At 30.5% G+C, this 24,716-nt stretch overlaps 1 protein-coding gene and 1 long non-coding RNA gene across 2 annotated transcripts; both read right to left on the bottom strand.

The window, feature by feature from the left end:
• Positions 1–324: 324 nt before the first annotated feature.
• Positions 325–20,918, bottom strand: LOC121132585 (uncharacterized). The gene is made up of 3 exons (XM_040728014.2): positions 20,744–20,918; positions 19,523–19,718; positions 325–843 (listed from the first exon to the last, which is right to left on the bottom strand). The coding sequence occupies exons 2-3, from the start codon at positions 19,700–19,702 to the stop codon at positions 580–582; spliced, it is 444 nt and encodes a 147-aa protein (XP_040583948.1). The 5' UTR covers positions 19,703–19,718; positions 20,744–20,918; the 3' UTR covers positions 325–579.
• On the bottom strand, positions 10,550–12,948 carry LOC139907693 (uncharacterized). Its single transcript, XR_011784425.1, has 2 exons — positions 12,083–12,948; positions 10,550–11,339 (listed from the first exon to the last, which is right to left on the bottom strand). It is a non-coding gene; the product is annotated as an uncharacterized lncRNA (long non-coding RNA).
• Positions 20,919–24,716: the final 3,798 nt, after the last annotated feature.

The following is a 24,716-nucleotide window of genomic DNA, read 5'->3' as shown; positions in this document are numbered from 1 at the left end:
AGCAATAATTTTCAAAAATCTACAGCTATTCACACAAAATTTAATTTTGTAGAAAAAAATTTGAAAAATACATAGATATTCAAAAAAACAAATTGAAATAATAAATTTCTTGGAAAAAAAATTTAAAAATTCTTATCTGTTCACAAATTTTTTTTATTTTCTTAAAGAAATTGAAAAATTAAACTTCAAAAGTGAAATTTTTGAAAAAATCTCAAGAATCCATAGTTATTTACAAAAAATGAAATTTTTGGTGGGCCCCCCTCCCTACAGCTTCTCCAGCCCACCCCCTGCGTACTCCCCTGCAATAAAAAATGAAACAAAATCTGTTAAGTATTTGATTTTATAGCATCAATTTTATCAACTTCTTAACAACAATAGCAGTATGCTTTTGAATACACAAAAGATTCTTGATATTTTGATGAATGTTACAAACATGTGAATTATGCATATATCCATATGCATGAGTTAATCTATGTATAAAAAAATAATAATAATAATTACAGAAAAATAAGTTAATAGTCTTATGAATCCATGAATTGGTTGATATGCAAATTGTAATAAAATTAATAAATAAATACATTAATCATTCCCAGATCGAAGTTGCATAGCTCGAAGAAGAAGAAATATAAAAATAGCGACTACAATAGTCCAAGAAAGGACTCCAACTACCCCAGTGATCATCTTCGGGTATAAATGCTCTTTTTTCTGACACTCTATCTCAATTTCCTCTGAATTCAGATCTTCCTCTTCCTCATCAACATCTCCAATGTTGATCCTTAATGAGTCATACCCATATCGATTGGCAATAGATAATCGAATGTGATGACGTACTTTCTTTTGTATCTAAAAGAAAATTCAAATATTTATATATACTCACACAAAAAATAATTTTTTTGGATAAATATTTTCAAAAATCAAATTTCACATATTAAATTGTTTGGAAAAAAATATCAAAAATCCACAAAAAAAATTGAAATATTAAACTTGTTGGAAAAATATGTTAAATATCAATACCTATTCATAAAAAATTAAATTTTAGAAAAAAAGTATCAAAAATATTAACAGAATTTTTTGGAAAAAAATTCAAAAATTAAATTTCTACGTATTAAATTTTTTCAGAAAATATTTCAAAAATCCATATCTATTCACAAAAAAATAAATTTCAAATATCCAGTTTTTTGGAAAAAAAATGTCACTAATATTAGGAAAAAAATACATGTTTTGGAAAACAAGTTTATCTACATATCTATCTGAATGACAAAAATTTGTTGAGATAAAAGCAAAAATTCATTAATTTTAGGGGGAAGAGGTTAAACTTTAAACTATAAATGCAGTTATAACTAAATATACTATTAAATTTGTTTTAAATAGCCAAAATTACACTATTAATATATCGATCATTTATGAAATATTCTATTAATGAATTATCCTCATTCCTAGTACTATTAAAACTTTATTTAAAATTATGCATTTATTTTTTTGTTGCACCTTGTACAATTTACTAATATGTATCGGGCCAACTGTTATTATTTACTCATCTCAATTATGCAAATTTTGTGAGGTGAATTGTCCTTTTTTACAATTTTCCTATGAACAATGTTGTAGAACACATAATTAGTTGTCGATTGCTAAGGAAGACGACTTACAATATCCTCCATTCATGGATAACATTGTGAATCGTCTTCCCCGAGGCCCCATTCTGCTCCCCGATGACCTTATGGAACAATCCCGCGCGGAAAAGCGCTGCTATCTTAATCTTCTTTTTCTGCATCATAAAAGACCCACCTTGGATCTGGCAGGAAGTCGGGAAATCCTCTCACACCAGCAAAATAACATCCGATTTTCTTGATTCTGAGAATGTGATGTACGTCTCACCGAGTTCTTGGCTTCCTAACTCGCTAGAATGGGTTCTTTAGATTATTTTGAGAGGGCAATGCTGAACGGGTTTCTAATGAATAAACCCGGATGATCACTTGGCTTAGGAAGGCATTACGGATTTGGCAGAGTGAGACGGCCAAGAAGGTAATAGGAAGTTTCCAGGGACGTCGTGAACGTGCAGTCCGAGTTAACATCGATTTTATTAATTGAATTTCAAATTTATATTATAATGTTGATTTTTGTCAAAAAAAAAAAAAAAAAAAAAAATCAGTTAAATCAAAGTGGTGCTTAGAGGACGGTCAAACTCGACGATTTCCATTATTTTATTCATATTTTTGATAATTGGCTTTCCACAACGTAATGCATCTTCACATCAAAAATAACGGAACCAATACTGTTCAGGATGGGTCGTTACAGTATCAGAACCATAACCACTTCTTAGATTTTCTGCCACCTGGCTTTTGTTTTAGCCTTTGTCAAAGAAAACATTTAAAATTTGATGTATTTTCTCTTTATGGGTGTCATTTTCGAAGAGCAAACAACACTGAGTCAAACAATTACAAAAGTTTTCTAATAAGTTTTTATTATTATGATATCTTATCTTTCTATAACAATCAGCGTAAATAGATTGCACATATACAACACAAGGTACACATTACAAAAACAATCAATTGGAAAAATAATGGATTTATTTTCACTACACTTATTACACCATAAGCATTCAATCCATTTGACTAAAGGTGTGTTATTCCTTTTATAATGTCTGTACAGTGTATAGATAATTAATATCAAAGTCATTTACATAAATACATTATAATCTTCATAGCTCCTTTTCAATACGGAGATGTTTGGTGACTTAAAACTTAAAAACACCAGAGAAAGGAGTATTTAGATAAAAAAAAATCAGAATACCATAAATTAATAATCATAATAAGAGATGTGAAAATTGTCTGAATCTTCGAAATTGTAAATCAAAAGGAAAAGTATATATTTGCAACTTGGATGTGTAACATATCAGGTGTGTTCAAAAAGTAAGGGGACTTTTTAAATTTTGCAGGTAACGTATATTTGTTATACTCGATTTATTTACTTTTTACGTTAGTACACTTGCCATGAAGGTATATTTACTGTTTCAGCTATATAATATGTTTGGGCTGTTTGTGTGAGCCATAAAAGTTAAAAATATTTTGCGAGTTTGGGGATCTTTTGCTATTGAAAAACATGGATCAAAGAATTTGCATCAGAGTTTGTGTAAAATGAAATTAAGGACTCCAAAACACTTGAATTTTTTTTTGGTGTTCGGCAAAACTGTTCTACATGAAAAAAAATAATTACATGTTGTACAAACTCTTCCAAAATGGCTGCCAATTTTGATCCCTGTTTTTTTTATTACCTTTGCGATAATGCCCCGGCTCACTCATTCGTGCTTGCGATAGATTTTTTGGCCAAAAGCAAGACCATAATCATACCTCAGCCACCATATTCACCAGATTTGGCCCCATTTGACTTTTTTTTTAAATCAAAAATTGGAGAGGGCTATGAAAGGATGGAGATTTCCAACGATTGAGGAGATAAAGACTGTATCACCAGAAGAGCTCAACCTTATACTGAAAAGTGTTTATGAGATATGTTCAAGGATTGAAAGAAGCGTTATCACAAGTTTATTGTATCTGAGGAGAATTACTTCGAAAGGGAACATCATAAATATTTATGAATAAATGAATATTTTTTTCCTAAAAATACAAAGTCACCTTACTTCTGAATACACTTCCTACATATTTACATCACTATCGATCCCTATAAAAACTATTGTCTTCCTTGCTTTCTAATACGTTTGAAGGTTGAAAATAGGGAGATATAATTGAATGCTACATTAAATGACATTCAGTTATTCATAATGAAGTCCACCTGTCTTGGTAACCTCGACCACATGACCCCAGAACCTTTAACAGGCCCTGGCGACCTATTGCAGACTCATCTTTACCATTGTATTAGTAATGGACTTCTTCAGGGCTTCCAAAGACGAATAATACTTGATACTTTAAGGTCTGGGTCATTTGTAGGCCAAAAATTTAGGTTCCAAACTTGAGGACATTTTGTGGCCAAGACATCCCATACTTTTTTGGCCTAGTAGAAAGGAACATTGTCTTGTTGGAAGTTGTAATTTCTTCCTTGGGCTACTCCATTCATCCAGGGAATGTAAATTAAAAGTGCTATACCAGAGTCAGTACAATGGCAATGCAAGATCTTCACAAGGCTGCCCAGGGCTGCCCAAGCTTCTGGTTTCGTGTGGCTGTGGATATCAATAGAGGGAGATGCCATTATGACTAATTTAATATTATTAAATGTAGCGTTCAATTAATAAAATATATATGTTTCTATTCCATTAAATTCGTTCGTTATAAGCATTTAAAGATTTTCCTAATTTATCTGCATCCGTATGTAAAATTGTTAAAATTTAGTTTTTAATTTGTGTCAGCATGTCAGATCTTTGTATTAATATGAGATCTAAAACAATTAACTCTGGGAACAGAAAAAAACAGAACATATTATGTTTTCATCGAATCTAAAGGAGTGAGAAATGGATAAAGGCCATCAAAAAAGTTAGGACTGACTATACTTATCTTTCAAATACAAGCAAACCTCTATGATGAAGTCCTTAAAATATGTATGTTATAAATGCTTTGTTGTTTCAGCAGGAATATTATATACTAGTTTTATTTGTAGGCAATTTCTATGACGACATTTGGAGAACTTATTAAATATAAATTCAGAAAGCAATTAACCTTTACTTGCTGCTTCTATTACTCAGCAAATGGAGGTGGAAACCCGAATAAATATAATATCAGAGAAGAATGCAGATTTAATCTCAGTTTCCAGGACAAAGCAAACATAATTGCTTTAAAAATGAATTATTGTTATCGAAGAAGGGATAATGTTGGGCAAAGTAAAAAGCAGAATAAAGAAAGTTTTTACTAATGATCAAATAATCATATTTTTAATGTATTCATATATGGCACATTAATTTTTTTATATAATAAGAGTAAGTCTAATATTACTATATCATTAAGTTGTATAATATGTATTTCCAGTAAATCATAAAAAATTACTAAAATGAGAACATTTTTCCAATAAAATATATATTCATAGACTGATTGTTTTGAGCCCTGTATGACATTTAATCTTCAATAAAGGTTTCCACTTGATACCACGAGAAAAAAATGGCAAAACATTGAGTTTTACTTATTTATTTTATAGGATGAATTCAAGGATTGATTTTTAAAGGAGTATTATACTGTATAAAATATCCAAGAAAGGATTTTCTCATAACTCCTTCAAAACCGTGAAATAGTCTAATGAATATAAAAAAACCAACTTAAATTAATTAATTATATCTGAGTATTAATATAGCTGTATAAGACTAACAGTAATACTCGGTAATCCCAAAACTTATTAGGTGTTGTCACACAGACAAACGTTGTCTAAAAATATAAGAAACCTCAGTGTTACACACAATTTTGCATGAACACTCTCACACGTAGTTAATCAATGCATAGATGTTTTCATCTGTAGAATAAAAGAATAATAAAAACAGCTTGGGGGAAAAAATATGACGTAATGGCTGATGACCCAGAGTATACTTTAGTCTCTAGAGATCTATCTGACTAAGCCTTAGCTAAAGATACGTAACGTTACGCAAAACTACCACGAAATGCCATTAATATGACTCCATTGGTATTTCTTAGACTAAAGATATGTAAATATATGATATACATCAAGAAGCACTATATAGTGCAAGATTTCATTAATATGACTACATTGCTATTTCTTAGATAAAAAAAGGAGTGTTTGTCATTCAAAAATTTATACATATAGGTAAACTTTGCTTTATTAATTGAGGGAGGTCGTATATAATTGGCAATTTTGTTATGCTACGGGTGTTTGATGGCGTCTCTTTTTTTTCTGGCAAAAAGTTGTTTTATTAACAAACTTTAGTAAAAATTTCGGCATCATGATCACTCCTACTCCAGATATTAAGAAGATCGAATTTAATGAAATGGAACAGTGTTGCACTCTATGACGATGGTTTTTGTCCAAAACAATATAAAGATTCCAAATTGTGTGGTCTCAAATCTCACTGCCCTACCAATTTGGACCACGAAAGAGACATGTAAGGCTCTTCTCGAGACTGATGATTCCAGATCCATCACCCCTTGAGCACTGCTATGACTTGATTGGGAAGGAAATATGTTCCCCCTTCCCAAGTAGTTCGGATCTTAACCTGATTGATTATTTTTTTGTGCTTACATAAAGAAGACAATGATCAACATGCCAAGGAACTATCTCGTCAACGCCTCCTCCTATTTTTAAGAAATATGAAACTGTGAAATAAAAAATATGAACTGTATTTTTTTCGTAAAATTTTATTATAATATCAAAAAGACTATTAGTCTTTATTTAAGGTTAGTTCAATAATGTCGTTGAGCTCTTTATTTTAAAATAGATCATACAGTTTCTTTTCAAAAAATGAAGAAATTTATTTTTTATAACAATTAACTAATTTTAAGACCACAGTGTCCAAATAATCCGTACTTTACAATATTCAAAACAAAATATCAACTTTTGAAGATGTGCTATACAATTTTACCAACACCTCTACTTTCTTTTTCTATTTCGAAATTGGAGACCGCACAAGCAAAATGTAGATTTTCAATGAATGCAATCTTTTTATAATGAGGAAATTACTTAACCAAGAAAAGCAAATTATTATATAATATATAGTCTTCAAATCTCAATAATTTTCCGTTTCAAAATAAAATGATGTCTTGTTTTTTGGTTTGGATTAAACAAGAGATTAATAGTCACAAGATACAAAAATTCCATATACTATACATTAGGCGTCTTAATTTGAGATGTGAATATTGTACAAATCCTCTTAAGTGTAAATCAAAAAGAAAAGTATTTATTGGCAACTTTGATAGATCACATACATATCATCTGACAAAGACACCTAGTTATGAAAATTGTGCGTATTTTAGGCATGTTAAAAAATAAATAGAAAATCATTATAGTAAACCTTACAATGTGAAGAATGTTTGGAAGGACAGCAGATTACCTTTCATGGCGTTTCATTAGTTCAGCTACAATCAGCTGTAACAAGGGAGGAGGGGAACAAGAAAATAAAAAAAGATGTTAGCACAAATTACTCTCATGTCGATCCTCAATTCTACTTTGAGTCCAACAAGGACTTACAATAAGGTTTTGAATGTAATTGAATTTTGTAGTAAGGGAAGATCACTACTCAGGAGTTAAATATTTTTTTTTGTATTGGTCTTAATTGGTATGCATTCAAACTTGAATAATCTTTTAATCATGGAATAGAAGATACAAAAAAAAATAATTTGTTTAAATATATAGATAAACGAAAATTAAAAAGACTATTACTTTATTAAAAGAAAGAGTCTACATTTTTATTAAAACACTCGCATAGCGATAAACAATATGTAAAATTCAATCGAGCTTGTTTTCTTTTAAGGTATGTAATTTATAGACAATATAACTCGTTTTATATTAATTGCATCTAATTTTCATAATCCGAAGTATAAAGGAAGTCTTCTTTGTCTAGTTGTTGATTGAGTAAGTTAATAACCATTGTAATAATGTTTCCATAAGTTTTAAATAAACATTGGCAATCCCACAAAATAGTGCTGATGTTAAAAAGAAGGAGAATCCTAGAATTAGTAGCCATAAAAAGGGATAACTACATACATTGCACTGGTTGAATAGTTATAGTACTTTTCAAGTTATATTTTATTTGTGAATTAAAATAACTGGAATTCGTGCCAGAAGGACAAATATTGGGATCGCGCTGTAATGAAATTTCTGTTAACATTGTTAAAGACTTTGTATGATTATACTCTAAGTATATAGAGCTTGGGGGCGTTGATGCTGGCTTGACATAAGAAGGAAGGCCCATAATGGTCCCAATGACACTTCAGTGAGAAACTCGTCAACACCATCCAGGATCTTATCAATGAAGACCCTGTACAGTCCCTCTGGAAGGGAGGAAGGTGTATCAAAGAGTCACTCTTGAGAACAAATTTGTAAACGAGGACATTAGCTCAATTATCTCTTGAAGTCTGGCCCTACTCTCTGTTTTGATAATATATCTCTGCATTTTTATTCTCGTGAATTTTTGCTTCTGAAAATCTCGATTTATATTTATACGAATAAAAAAATAAATATCTATTTTATTTTTGTATATTTATTTGTTGTGGATGAGACTCAATTTTTAAATATAGTGTTTTATTTTATATTATTGAACACTGAAACAGACTGTTTTTATTATTTCATTATTGCAGATAAAATATTTTTCCTATATTTTTAATCTTATATCCATCAGTTCAACTAATGTGAGCCAAGTTATTGAAATGAGCTCTTTTATTAAATAAATATATATATTTAATTTTAAATAACTTTTTATAGCGAACCAGATAATTAAATTCACTATTCCTTCATTAAAAAATGCGAATTTTACGAATAAATCCTAAACAAGGATTTATCAAAAGAAATAATTGATTGTGTATTATCTGATTGAATGATTCAAGAGCCTTCTACAAAGTATTCGCGATAGAAAATAGGGCCAGAGGAATCAGAAGCATTTTTATAAATCTAGTTTAGATCAGTTTACAAAATGAAACTAAAAGATGAGAAACACGTCTTCAGAGATGCATTTTCTTTTTTATCATTGAAATCAATTAAGATGTACATATACGTGTACACATGAACATATGAGTGTCTACACATTGTATGTATGTGGTTGTAGTCTGCGTAAGAGCCTTTAACATAAATTATAAAATTTACCTCTCATGGCTGCCTTTTTACATCCTTTCCTCATCATCATTTCTTCTCTTAATTAATATCAATTGCTTCTCCCATCAGGGGGAAATATGAAACCTTCAGAAGTATATAGTGTATATACATTTAATGTATTAGATAAATTAAAAGATAATCATCATCAATTAGTATTTCTCTTCTTTTTTTTTACGGAATTTGTTCTTATTCATTCCCATGTAGAAATGCGAGTTCATCAATTATACAAAATATCGGTTAGTAAAACACAGATACATATATGAACCTTTGTATGTAAAAAAGTACCATAATAATACTCATCCTTTGCATTTGATCTATCTACTGTAAAAATAACATCAAATGGTGATTTTTAAAAGATTTATTCAAAAAACAAAACCTGAGCTGGATATACAATCATTGAAAATGTATCTAACTCAATATAGCCTCTGTTGGTTTCAATAACGGCCTTGATTCGGATTCTGAATTGTGCTGTTAGCCTGTAAATTAGAATCCGGTCTAAATTCTGGCATTTCATGATATTGGGGTAATTGAGAAACTTCTTCGTGGTGTGAGGACCTCTGTTGACCTTTTACTTTAGGGAACTTCAGACAAAATAATACATCAGATACAGGCTGAGAGGGCTAGGAGGTCAAATAATCTTAGAGATCCAGTTGCGGCAGTGCTCCTGGAGAATATCCTTAGTCATTTTGGATGTGTGGCAGGGGCAAAGTCCTGTTGCCACACCCATGGCTTTGAAAATGATCTGCTGCACGTTGCTGATGAACTCTTTTGTCAAGATAATCATCATGCTGTGCAAGAGCACATTCTTCCTTGTGATCACTACTATGAAGTCATTGGTTTTTAAGATGGAGTTAGGCTGATTAAGTATAAATAAACATTAGAATATTAAAAGTATTCCATCTGATCTAGGAATTGTCTTTAGAGTCCATATGCTTAATATATGTATGCTGCGACAGAATATCGAATCTAAGCACATTGAGCTCAAAAGAATAATTTCTTGAGAGTGCGTTGACAATTGAGCTTCCTCACTCCATTACGTACTTCGTTAACTCTACAACGCTTATCATGTAGATCCCTGTCATATTTGGAACCTAATCATTGATGATATCTAGATCGTTGTGCACCAAAATCATCACCACAGCCCATCTGATTTCCACCTTTGAAAATATAATAGGCTTTAAATCGCCTGTTGCGACGTTTTGGCTATGAAGTGAGCAGGGCCGTCCATGGAATTTTATTTTGACTAGGCCTTAATTTTTTTGAAAGAGACCAATTTTTTTAGAAAATTGCAGAATTATAATTTTTGGGTTGGACCTAAATTTTACAGCTAATCATTTTTTTTAAACTGAATTTTTTCTAATGGTCTATTTTGCAGCATAAATTTTTACTATAGCTCAGTAATTTTTGGGGGTAAGCACTAAAATTTCCCAATGATCCATTCCAGCCACTCCGGAGCCTCCTTGTTTAAACGTTTCAATGTATATTTCACCTTATAAAGGCATAGCGTAATTTCATTATAAATATATGTTGTGGAAATTAGAAAGTCTGAACCATTTGACTTGGTTTTACATCCTGTATAACAAGCCTTACTTTTAATGTTATAAAACAAAAGTACCAACATGGAAAAAATTCTTTTTAAAATATGCAATATGAGGGCAAGTTCAATTATAAATTGATTTATATATTTTTGTGTAAAAAGTGTTTTTTTTTTTGTTTTTTTTTTGCAAAAATAAAAAGAACAACTTATTCTCTTATTTTTGACAGTTGTGGTACCTTGTTTGACCTATTTTATACCTTATTTTCTTATTATACATATATTATGAAACTTGTATTTCAAATTAAATTAGGTATATACATTTAAGGGTTTTTTTAGGGATGTGAGAGTAAAGTCTCTTTCGAATAAATCTATGTCATCATTTGAATTAATGAAAGTTTAATTGACATTTAATATTTAGATAGAATTATTAAGCCAAATGCTTATTAATCATTTGCTTAGTTTAATAAATATCTATGCATTATCAATACAGATTTGTTGTAGCGAAACTTCAATCAAAAATATGTATATTTGCTGCACGTGCCTCTAACATGGCAGCCCATTCCTCTTTGTAATAGTCCATTAAACCCTTAAAAATTAGGTGTCGGATTCTACGGGACTAGAACTTTACTTCCCACCAGATACTATAATCCAGGGGATCCATATGTCGTGATTGGTAGGACAAGAACACACACACAAAAAAAAAAGAAATGAACTGATGGCTCATTTTTTAACCATTTTGGCTTTCAGGACAATCCCTCTTTGGGATCGTAGTGAGACACCATCAGCTTTTTGATTCGTATTGACTCTATAGACCTTGATACATTGAAAACCATAGGCATATCCGTTATAGAGAGATCCAGCTGCTATTTAATGGCCTGAATAAAGTCCTCTATTTTCTTGGACAGCCACTCCTGAGGGGTTTCCCGAGATCCTCAATCTTATCCATACTCTCTTTTACAAGATAAACAGTTTCTTTTGGTCCATAATTGACCAAAATAACTTCTTTTATAGATAATTCCACGGCAAGCAAGGTTGCAAAATTTTTTCCCTTCTTGATCATGTGACATGGTAATAAGCTCAGGTAAGTAATGCCAAAAAATAAAATTGTTGTAGTATATACTGAGTTTTTAACTGTTAAAAATTGTTCAAAACTTTTGCACAACCCAACATGTATCCCATTTAAATTTTTTGTTTATTTGTACAGTATCTTTTTAAAGTAAATGAAGAACGTATCGGAAAAATTATGTTTTTTGTTGACGTTGATTAAGTGAATACAAAAACAAAAACAGAAACACAATATATAATTATCAAAAGAAAAATAAGGAGGTTAAACTTTTTTTTAATAACTTTGTAAATTATATACTCATTAAATTGAAAATTTCAATGGAAATATGGTTTGTTAACGTTAATGAATATGTGAGATATCAATTACATAGTAAAGTTATTATTTAAATGACTAAAAGTTATATTGTTAAAATTGGAATGTCTCAAAATAAAGTGTAAGGTTGATTTTTTTTTTTTTTTGAGGGGCAACTCATAGTTTTTATCTGCATATCACACTCATAGAAATAAATATGTATTTAGGTTACAAGTTATTTTTTATCACAGTTTGGCATCGTGTGACAGACGTCTTTTTGAAAATACAGCCCCCTTAGAAGAATTCAGCTGCTATAGAAATAAATGGGGTAGGGATATACTTGGTTTGGAGGATAAGTTAAGACTAATTAACTTTTACCCTTATAATTGGTTCTATTTTACATCCGTATAGTTAATTAAATTGATTAAATGATTGACCAAAACAGTATCCCAAAAAGAAGAAAAAATGAACTATCAATTTGTTGTTAATGTGACTTTCTTATCTTTCCCAATACTTTTGTATACTATATACATTTTTGTTGACAGCTGAAATTAAAATCCATAAATTTCCCAACTTGTCGGCTTTTTATATTTATTGCTCGATGATCACACTCTTTACAACTTTGAGTAAGGAGGAGATGGTCAAAACTAACTGTTGTTGAGTAAGGACGTGTCGTTGTACTTCATCAGCATATAGGCTACTTCCAGGACATTGTAGCTGAGTTGGGTAACTCCAAAACTCTTGTGATTAACTTCATTTGCAACTAGGTATAATATGGATCGATGCTCTAAGTTTACTGGATGAACAGAAACTCTCTTTAACAGGTACAAAGATTTAATTATCACATCAACTGGCTTCATCACTGATTATAGTTTTATTCATAATAGAAGGTTTAAAAAAAAAGTCCTCGCTTTTTTTCTACCGTAAATAATAAAAGATAATTGAGTTTGCACAAAAATGTTAAGGTAAAACTAAGCGGCGATCAAGCTTGAACTTTTTTAGAGCTAAATGCATCTCCCACAACACATGAGTCGGATGACTCCTGTCTAAAAACTGTGAGGCCTCCCTCTTGTCTCTTGAAACTAATTGAACACACGAGTCTTTCCGCTTCTTTTAACTAAAAAAATAATTTTTAGATGGAGGAGTGTCTGGGTTATATTCATATTCAAAAATCATAGAGATCCAGAAGATTTCACAATGTCGTCCAAGAAATAAGAATGTCTGATCTTGTGCTTAAATCTGGCTATCTTAGACTGTCAAAAGATAACACTGAATCTCTTCTCTCAACGATATATTATATACTAACAACTACAAAATTCGACGTTAGCATAAATACAAATAACTAGTAGTAGAAGGGAATATTTGCGTCTCCCAGGTTGGATCTCTTCCAACTTCTTACTCTTGGACAACAAAGTTGGGAAAAGTTATTTTCAATTCCGACCTGTTCACCCTTTATCCGTTCGTTCATTGTCTAAATACTTTTCGTTCGTCATTTATTCAATCACTTTTTTTTTAATGTTGCTTTAATTGATTAGATTGAGCTGCACTGATTAAATATAGGTAAACATTAAAGTATTACAATTACTCCATCTAACATCAGAATCATGTGAAGTCCATATACGTATAGTATATTTCTTTTTCTATGAATGACCGGACGCGAACCTACGTACATTGAGTTCAAGAAAATAATCCATGAACTACGTCGATTCCATTTTGTCCCCATTCATTCGTTTATTTTTGAAGCGTGGAAAGAAAGAAGATATTTTTTTGAAACGGTAACAATGATCGTTCAAGCGACTACATAGCAACACACCCATTAATTTCAGACTCTGTGAGTATCGATGTAAAGTATTACATTTTTCCATAAAAGAACACTTGGTTTAATTATTTCCTAAAAAATCTAGGTCAACCCTGGTCTTACAGATACCGTTTTAAGTGTAACCATATTTAGTAGGCTAATTAAGTTTTCACATTTGGAACTGCTACAAATAGGACACTTGGTGTAAGCGGTTACCTTTAAAAAGCAGTACCTTTTTCAGTTTACCTTGTATCACGGCTAAATACAAGTGTGATTGTATTTGTGTTCAGATAATTTATTTGGTCAGGATGAATAAGACTTGAGAGTTTAAATTTATATAATATCTTAGCTGATTGGTTTTGATCCCCCCTGATAAGAGAACATTTCTGTGAATATCAATATCCATAATTGCTTAAGGTGAAAATTTGTTGTAACCTCAACCTTTTAACTGATTTGGACTCCCCTGCTTTTTGTTTTAAATTAAACAAAAGCCTTTATAATCTATAACTTAGGCCAAGTCATAAATAATTTTAATTAAGTTAATAAAATTCATAATATAAATTATGTTTTATATATATTCCCGTTTAAGCCGCTCGGTGCAGTAGCACAATATAAAAAATGACGAATTTAAACCCTTTGTTCTTGTAAAACTAATGATTGTACTTAATTAATACTGTGCAATATGAAAGTAATGTGTCTTGACTTGTATTCCTTCTTTATTATTTTTCTTAAAATTATTATCATTTATTGTCTGGAGAGTGTGGGATGACCAAAAAAATGTCTTTGCGATCAAAAGATAATTTTATTTGATAATATTAAAAAATAATACTTTGTGGTATTTTGTATACTGTATTAACATCTTATCTGTTGAAATTCAGAAATATTTCTACTACTATGTCTCCCCTTAAGTAATTTCAATTTCTGAAATGACAGTACTGTATGAATGCAACGATCGGCATTCATACCATTTAACTTGAAACAAAGTACTAAATAAACTAAATAAATGGTCGGATTGGTCTTGAGATGATAGTGATTCGTCAGATCAAAATAATGAATCTACTTGAACTCCAAATGTATTCATTACGCCTCCTAATGATGGAAATATTACTGATGATGATTTTGGCAAAGCAGATAAAGTGAACTAAGAAAACCTTCCTGCTTCACATTTCCATGTATTGGCTTCTGTCAAATTTTGTTTATTGAAGAGGACACAAATACAACCAATATACATCATGCTAAAAAGGTTTCCAGAAATTAGTTAACTGAAGACATCTCTGATAACTCAAAATTGACTGAATTTAATCGCAAACCATCAAGTGCTGACTTTCAAAGAATTCATTTTGAAATTTTTAAACTGTTTCTGTCTGAAGAGGCCATAGAACATTAAGACAAATCATCCAAAAATTAGCAATTCAAGGAGTTAACTATGGCTTTACAATATTTTAAACGAAATTAAATGTTTCTTTAGAATATTGTTAGTGTCTGGTAATTGCTGCGTGCCACGTCGGCGACTTTTTTTCAGTAATTGCAGACAGATATATATTAAGACGCTATTGCAACGCTGTTAGGTGATTTCATTCCTAGTAAATCCATTCCCTCCCTTTCTATTCACATTAATTTATTTCCAAGTAAATTCATTCCCACTTTGAAGAGGGGTATATAGTGACGTTATATTGTTTAGGTTCGTAAACTACTTAGTAGTTTTTGATTAGGGCTGTAGAAGAAGGGCTGGGTGGTCGGCAATTGACACTGGAGATGAGCGATGAGTCATCGATAACTAGTGACGGATGGGAGATAGATATGAATGATTTATAGTGTTTATACTTTTGGGAAATAGAAGAAGAAGAGTAGTAATTTACTTCTATTTGCCAAGGTATAAATATTATTCACAGATCGGGATTCCATTCCTACTCATTATTAAGATTTATCATGACGTCATTTCTAATCCATAAACACTATCAACTATTCATGAAGTGTCTCCCATCCGTCACTAGTCATCACTCATCTCAAATGGCGATTGCCACTGCCCAGGCCTCCCTATTCATCCCTACACAAAAAATACTAATTAGTTTAGAAACATAAGTCATATGATGTTACTAAATATATCTGTTCAAAGTAGGAATGAAATGTCCGGGGATGAATTTTAGAGGGAATAAATTTACTGGGAATAAAATTAATAGAAATGAAAAGACATGGAATGAATTTACCAGACACATATTGCAACGTCTATGAGGCGAGATCGTTTTGATGAAATTATGAAGTATTTTCATGCAACAAACATCTCATTTAAAATATCAAACGACAAATTTGCAAAGTCTCAGGCATAACTTGACCTTAAATACAAATTTCAATAAATTTGGAGAAGTGTTACTCCCATGTAATGTATCCATTGACGAAGCTATGATTCCCAACTTTGGACGTCACCCCTCAAAGAAATTTATCAGAGGCAAGCCCATCCGGTGGGATACAAGGCTTGCGTTGCTGCTAATCCAGAGGGTTAACCCTTTGATATATCATTATACAAAGGAAAATATAAAACATTTAAAAGAAGCAATGTCTATAGTTTAGGAGGAAAAGTTTTTCTTCAAGCTTTGGAAAAAATTTAAAAACCACAGAGTAACAAAACAATTTCTTTATATTTTCATAATTTTTTCACTTCATTAAAACTTTTGGAAAGAATCAAAAATATAAGTCATGATGGTACTTGAACAATAAATTAAATAGAGTATATAAGTCTCCACTTATCAGTGTACACTAACATCAAAAATATTTTTATTAATATCACACAAAATAATTTAACAATTTCTGTTATACTTTTTCATCATAATTATTTTAAAATTTGTTCTTCTATATAATATATTTACAAAATATCAAAGAAAACTATAACTACATACTCATATACTCATCTTGTACCGTTCCTTGCAAGGAACCAACACTAATTTTTTTAGATATGCCGATGCATACGTTCTTGTAACATTGGTTTTTGCTTTGTATAATTTGCAATTACATAAATTAATAACTATTTTTAGCATTTCAGCACTCATTATGTCACTTATATTGACATCCTTGAATTTCAGATCACAATTAGAAAAAATATATATTTCGGCGTCTATCAATAAGAAATTGATTTAAATCAGACAACCAGATATAAGGTGCACTTAAGACTCGTTCACTCAGATTTTTTTTCTTTAATAGGGTCTTTTACTGATTTACATTATAATCTCGATAACTTCAAAAAAACTTTTATTATAATATAGGAAACTGTATCAAACATTATTTTGGGGAGTCTTCTTTGCAACAGGTTGGATATGTCCAGAGCATAAAGCACTTATGATAGTAACTAATGAATAAATAGGCACTTGAATCATATGGGAAGTGGAGGAACCAGTTTTTTTTTATTACATTACATGTCAAAACCTTGTTAACTACCTACCCTAGGTCCTAAATGCGCCTGGGGACACATAATCTGAGACCAATAATCTGGTTACCGAAAAAATGTTCCATCTTACATGTTTAAAATAATCCTCTTGAATTTGGTTTAATTTACACTACATCTTGGCTTTCACAAATAGTGTATGAGAACCCCTGGCTCTCACTTAGGGACAACACATCCAATATTAAGCCCTACAATACATATATTGGGTGATTAAAAACAAGTTTTTAATCACCCAATATATGTGCGTATATGTGTTCAAATTAGAAAAAAGATAACTCAGTTAGATATGAATCTTTTTTTTTTGTTGATAAAATCAAAAACAAATATTTTTGACGCACTTTTCATGCAACACTAAATTATGCAACTAACAGACATCAAGAATTGTCAAGAAGAAAATGCTAACTAGCATAATTTTGTTTCGTGAATTAGTCGATGATCTCCTCCATCTTATTTGCCTCAATAAAGTTAATTGTTTCACGTTTAATGTTCAAAATTACAACTGCTGTGACACGATCTTTATTGAATCGGTTCCTCAAATATATTTTTATACGCCGAAGGGCTAAGTATAATCTTTTATCCCCTTCTGAAAATGAAACCGACAACAGGAACGTCACGTGAGGTTCCTCACGTTCCTTCCGAAATGTCTATATGTATGAATGTGTGTCATTTCATTAGAGAGGACAATCTTAAAAGAAGATGGATATCCCTTCACCATCAAGTTAATCAAAAAGCTTCTGAATTCAATGCCAAATCAGATATTTGAGCTTATTTATCAAAATTGAGTATGTCACTTAACCTTATTAAACATTGATTAGTATGTTTTAATTTAAATAAATTATTTTTTTTCCTGAAAATCAATCCTTTGAGGCATCTTAATTTAAAATAAAGTAATTTTAATAAAATAGTTTATTTATTAATATCTTTGATACTTTAGATGCTCATTTTCATAAAACTAGTTAGTGAACTGGATAAAAAATAAATATAACGTCTTTATTACATCATAGCAAAGTTGAACTATTATAATAATTATATAAATTGGATGTTGTAACATTTTTTAAAGTATTCTGTTCATTTTTGGACTCATAATTTGGAATTTTGCTTATCAAATTTATATCCCTCAGTTTTGATCAAGTTGCGTGTATTATATTAAATAACAGCTACAATATTTCAAATTTAAAATTCATTACGTTAAAAAAAAATCAAATAAATCAAAAGGGAAAACAAGGAACGCCTTTCAAACAAAACAGTTTAATAAATTCACTAAACCTGGATAAAATATTGCTAAATTTAGGAATAAATCCTTTACAAAACATAACCAATTTATAAAGAAAATATCATATAACCAGATTTAATGATTCAGGAGCATTCTGAAAGGTATCACGGATAAAATATATATTCAAAAGAAATAAAACATTTTAATAATTTGACAGATTTACTTGCAACTGTGTCGTGTCAGTTCTCTAACAGAAAGTTAATAGAACATCTTAATTTAATTTTTTCACCATTTACAAAGTTATTTTGTAAAGTTTATTGTACCTATCTATATACGGATGAATCTTTAAATATGGTATATCAATTGAAAAACCCAATTACCTCATTAAGAGTTATTTCAAATACATATGATTAATTATATGAAACTAACAAAATATCAATAATATGAAATTTGAAGATCAGACTCAAATTAAAGTTCCTACATGAAAATATTTTTTTATTTACGAAGGCTATCATAATTTATTTATTTATTCCAGAAGAGAGAGCAATAATTATAAAATAAGCACTATTGTATGAATTTAGAAATCAAATTAGTACCAATAAGTTTCGAAAATATAAAATTCAATAAAAGAAAAAACAAAGGTACAGCTTTTTATGCGAGACAGTTAATTAAATTCACCAAATTTTGACTAAATATAAGAATAAATCTGAAACAAGACATTAAGACGATCAATAAAGAAAAACAAATAATCTAATTTAATGTTTGAGGAGTATACTCAAAAGTATTAGACAAAAAATGTAGATTCAAAGGAATAAGAAGCATTATTATTAATCTTGGGCTATATTATATCCCAGTTCACTAACAGAGGGCTAATTTTTTTTTTTTTATAATAACGGATAGTCTTGTTCAGGGCAAGAGTAAATAAATTACAGGATTTTTTTTCCCCGTGAAGTAGAGTACTATTTTTTATGAATTAGTACGCTGATACTACTATAGTAACGCTATACCAAAGAACATTAATACTTCATTAAGGAAACCCCTTCAAATAATCACAATATTCAAATACATAAAAAAAAAATGAATTATTGGAATTTGAAATGTAAAATAATTAGATATTTATCCCTTTGTATTTGAAATATCAAATTATGGAACTAAACATTAATACATGTATATAAATTATTGCATGACTTACAAAAGTGTTTGTTTAAGCTAATGGCATTACTCTTAGATCATACTGAAGCAAAAAAATAATTTCTTCCTTCATGGTCCTTTAAAGCATGTACATATGTACTGTAGAAAGTCAATAATTCAAGTCCTTCAATAATTTCAAGGACCTTGTCTTTGTACGGGGTTGACTACACAATGTCTTGACAGAGTTAATGGAAAAGGAAAAATGAAGGAAAAAATATAACTTTTCATGAAAGACTTACTCTAATTTTTTGCAGGTACTTTTTATGATTTCTGAGGTATTTATTGTGCTTCTCAGGTACAAAGGGTCCATCATCAAATGGAGGGATAAACAGACCGCTTTTATTAGTGGCAATGTGCTTCTTCTTGTTTTTCTTCCGTTCCCATTTTGCCCGGTTCATTTGAGCTATAATAGCCGCCATTTTGTAACACTTGACTCTAAAATATAGAAAAATATCCATAAATATTCAATTTATCAGGCATTCATACCTATAATGATATATACTTGTTTATTTTTTTTCTCAACCCCGATAATAAAAGCCTATAAAAGTCGACTTACACTTAGTGGCTAGGAAATATAAAATTTTCCATTCTTTAGTAAAAGTAATATATTGAAAATAATAATATTGAACAGTGATAATTAAATCAAAATCAACATTCCTTGCCTTGAGCACGAAACATTTCAGTCATGCAAGAACACAGATAACAGTTATCAAAATTACTGAAAAATACATCTTTTAAATTTCATTTTTAAATCTAATAGTACATGATGCTGATGAATACCAAAAAATTTCACGTGAAATTTTGGAGTATTTGTAGACTTTGTTTCGATTCTTAAATAAATTTTTGACCATGGATAACTTTTTTTGATCATTTAAAAAAAATATTCTCCACAGAATGGACTTAAAAATTTATCATAAAAGCTTGAGAAAGGTAAAAAACTACCAAAAATTATGGGTCTGATTAGAAAATAATAATGTCTTGATTTTGCATTAATTTTTAAGTCAATATAATTTTTTTAAAACATAAATAATTGGTGTTTTATTCACAAAAAAATAAAAAATATACAGATAAATGTTTATATTCTTTTAATTTATTTTTGACTCATAGATAACTTTTTTTGATCCTTATTAAAAAAAAAGTAGACTCCTTAAAATGGGCTTGTAATTAATGTAGAGTCTTCAAACCTTGCATTTCAAAGATAAAAAAACTACAAATGTTTGCTGACTCTGTTTAGAAAGGAATAACGCTTAGATTTTGCATAAATTTTTTAAGCAAAAAGAAATTAATTTGAAATATAAATGATTATTGGTGTTTCTTTTCCAAAAGAAAAGAAATGAATATTTTTATTATATAATACATTTTTGACCCACGAATATTAACCTTTATGGATTTTTTAAAGCATCACACTAGACTTTGTGGGTTGCAAAACAATTTACAACCTCAATTAGTGTATACAATACCTTTGTTTGTGTCTTCAAATCCCCTGTCCCCTGTTGTTTGAGGATCTCTTCTTCGTCTTTTTCCTTTCACTACCTCCTCTTGTGTCCTATAACCAACCAACAACGACGACGAACGATCCGATCATCATGATCACCCCACCACCTTCTCCACTGGTACAACTGCAAATGTACTACTGAATACTTTGTAGACACGAACCATATTATAAAAGGAGGAAGAAAAATAGTAATAATAAAAAGAAAGATACGAGAGGTTGGTTCAATATCAAAATAATCGTTTCGTTATAGTGCCCCCCCCCTCCCGCTTCTACTTCTCTTTTTTTGTCTTCTTCCCTACCAAAGCGTGTAAATCCTTAAACTGAAAAGGCATTGAAAGCGGCAGTTTCAAATGATTATTATTATTTATTTTTATATACTATATTAATTTGTATTTTTTTTTGTGTTGAAGTATCTTGGGGTGATATTCTTTCATTAAAATGTATTTCTCATTCAAACTAACTTTGCTTTCCATAACGTTATAAACTAAAAATCATATTCCCAAAAATCACTAGCCTGACATCCATCATCTATATACTTTTTTACGTGGGTTACTAAAATTTTACACTGCCTGCTCAGTGGGATTCCTAAAAATTAATCAAAGTATCTTGGCTGGCTGAAAAAGAGTGGGGACGGCAGCGTCCTACTGTGTGTTACGTGTAGTGTTGCAACGGTCCTTATTTGAGACTAAACACTGCAGTCCTGTCCATTTCAGTCCTGCATATTAGTCTAAAGCTTATAAAGTTTGGTCCTTGATTAGTCACTGAACTTTATTTCTTCTTTATTTAGATCTATTCTATATCTGGGAGAACGAAGTTGGTTTTTAGCTATATCTAGCCAACTTTTAACATTCCGAGCCAAAACAGTTATCATTTAGCCGATATCTGGAAAACTTAGCCGATTTCTAGTTTTTTACGTCATATCTATAACAAATGATATATTTGATTTTCAGTTTGTAAATACACTGAACATGAATTATTTTCTAATTGAATGATTTATATCGCAACACACACGATGGCATATCAACTTTATAATATAATTTTTTCAAAATGATAAAATTTATAAATTAAAAAGTGACAATATCTAGAAGAGAAGGACCAATGGTAGTGTTACTTGTAAATAATTTTGGTTATTAGACAAGTTCTTTTTTGATTTTACACGTCGTACAAATTCATTTTACGTAGCTGCATTTTCACGAAGCATCGAATAGGGTTAAGGGGGGAAAAATACGAAGAAACCAGTTGTTGATTTAGTAAATAAAAGATCCATTTCATTTCATTTTGGGTTACCAAAACCTGAACAGTACTTGTTTAAATAACTACCAAGGATTATGATCTTTTGCAAGCCTGAGTTAATTTAAAAAAAAAAAATGAAACTTACAAAGAGTATAATCAACGAACGACTTTCTATCTTCCTACATATTAAGAGACATTTAGAACCCGTGAACCTAATAATAATTACTCGATTTAGTTTAATTATTTTGATGAACTAATACGTAAGGTTTTAAGGCGAAGCTTTGATGGATAACAAGCGATTATCTTTTTTAGAGAAAAGTAGACGTCAATAAATATACGTATATTATACTGATGAATTCTAGTACTTTTTATAAAAACTATTCATTTGGAACAAATACCGAAAATATTCTCTGTACCTCTTGAGTTTTAGAAAGCAAGGTTTCAAATCTACGTACCTATTACCAAATCAATCACTCCTTGAAGAAGTCTATTATTTTAAATGATAAAATCCTTTCATTCATACTACAGTGAGTCCTCGTTATTTGCGGTTGACCTGCAAATGATTGAAACCTATATTATTCGTATTAGTGAATTATCTTTATGTTGCTTCATGATAGTTTGCTAAGAGTTGTCGGTAGAAGTTGGACAGTCTTTCCGTGAATAATAATATACAACAAAATTCAGGTTTTGGAACGCCTTCTGGATAAAATCAATAGTTATTATAGTTATTGAAGCCGTAAAACACACAAAGGACCTCTTAAACCTTCAACTGTCTGGCCAAGAGGCCATTATTCCTCTCCTTCCTCTACCACTTATGCAGAATTTTTATAGTTAAAAAAAAGTTTTTCCTAAAAGTTAAATTGTAGATAAATAATTTATTTTTCCAAAATTCTTAAGCCAAAATTAGCTCTACACAGCCTTTGAACGCTTTGCACGATGAAATCCTCGGACATATTGGTCAACTCCTCTCAACTGTAGCTTCGAGATACGCCTCATTTTGTGAGATGTCGTACAAGCATCACACGGCATAGTCGAGATGCAAAAGGCCATGTAATGAAGGAATCCACAATTCTCATTTCCAAAATCCCACCTAGTTTTTCTTGGACCAATTTCGGACAAATGAACTTTTGTGCATGATGGAGTTGAATTTTGTTAATAACGTAATTGCTTCCTCAGTAATTATCGTTCATTCAGCGCTTCATCACCCTCTCCATAATGTTCAAGTAAGAATATTTCTTGATGTTCAGGCTTGGCCTCGATTTTCACTCATAGACATGTCAGAAACTCATTTGTACAAATTTTGTTATTTTCCCACCTACTAGGGTTCTTGATAAAGTCTTTTCTACCCTGCTTAAGCTTTTTTATAGTACCCACAAGCTTCCTGGAATAGACAATGACATTACAGATATCTTCAGTTGACTCCATCTTAAACTAATATGTGGAAATACAAACTGTTAAGGGATGAGAATTGTCAAATTTGAAACCTTAACACGCTGATACTTAAAAAAAGTTGCGTTAAAATAAACAATATATAGATAAAAGTAATCAAAATTATGTCTTCGTTTTGCTCCTAAACACTATATTTCAAGAATATAACAGCGAATAATTGATTAACTGCAAATAAGTGTGGACTTTCTGTACAATGTACTTAAAAAATCGAATAATATGCATACATACAAAGTTGCCTGTCAGTTATCATATTAATAAAAGTTTATTGATGTAAAACAAATCCATAATATATAATAAAACAATGACCAGCATTGATTATATCAGTTTATATTTATTTGTTACAGTTTATAAAAGTTTTTGTATTGATGACGACAAAGTGACCTATTCATATATATTATTGATTTATGTTTTTTTTCTTTCGAGAAACAACTATTGGTTATGTCAGGAAAAAGGAAATGATTATATTTTACATTTAGCTAAATTTATTTCTATAAAAAAGTACATTATGAATCTTTTTCACTTGACTATTAGCATAAGTAAAGGTGTTAATTAATTTTAGCGTATGTTTTGGATCAATGTCGTGGTGGAAGATACATCAATTTTAGTGAGATGCTCTGGGTGAAAAAAGTTGTCGGCCAAGATTTTTCGGAGGACCCTTTGACGTGGTGAAGTTGTCATTTCGGCTAAGTAGAGAAATACACCCAAAATATATTTTTTCCACCAGTATGAGTGACGGCGGTCATGCTATTCTTGGGATAAAACTGAGCATTTTTGTTCCTTCAAACTCTTACTTGTTTTGTTAATACATATACATCTGATTACTTACTAATTCATTAATTAATGAAGCTTGAGTAATTGAAATTAATTAATATTTCGATATATTGAAGCATAAACAATTTGTTTAAAAAAAACACCTAAACTACACTTTTTGGATGCATGTGGAGGCGAAGGCCTGCAGTGTTCATCATCCAAGTACCGAAGCCCTCAAAGCTACCGTCAGCCAGAACTGGGATGCCATGACAGAGGAATACTATTCAGAGGGTATCAAGTCTTTCACTGCCGCCTGTAATCCATCAGTGCCGCTAAGGGGGCTATATTAATGATTAAGAAGGCTCAGACGCACATTTATTTACCGGGCTGGTACAAAGTTTTAAAACGTGGCTTTAATTGAGCTTTAAAGATATTTTGGTCAGTTTTATTTAACCTTTTGAACGTCTTACTTACCAAGTCTCTAGGATAAATATTAACGAAAATGG

The sequence above is a fragment of the Lepeophtheirus salmonis genome, chromosome 2 (genome assembly GCF_016086655.4).
Source record: "Lepeophtheirus salmonis chromosome 2, UVic_Lsal_1.4, whole genome shotgun sequence".
Classification (NCBI taxonomy): Eukaryota; Metazoa; Arthropoda; class Copepoda; order Siphonostomatoida; family Caligidae; genus Lepeophtheirus; species Lepeophtheirus salmonis.
This window is presented reverse-complemented; position numbering and strand designations above follow the sequence as displayed.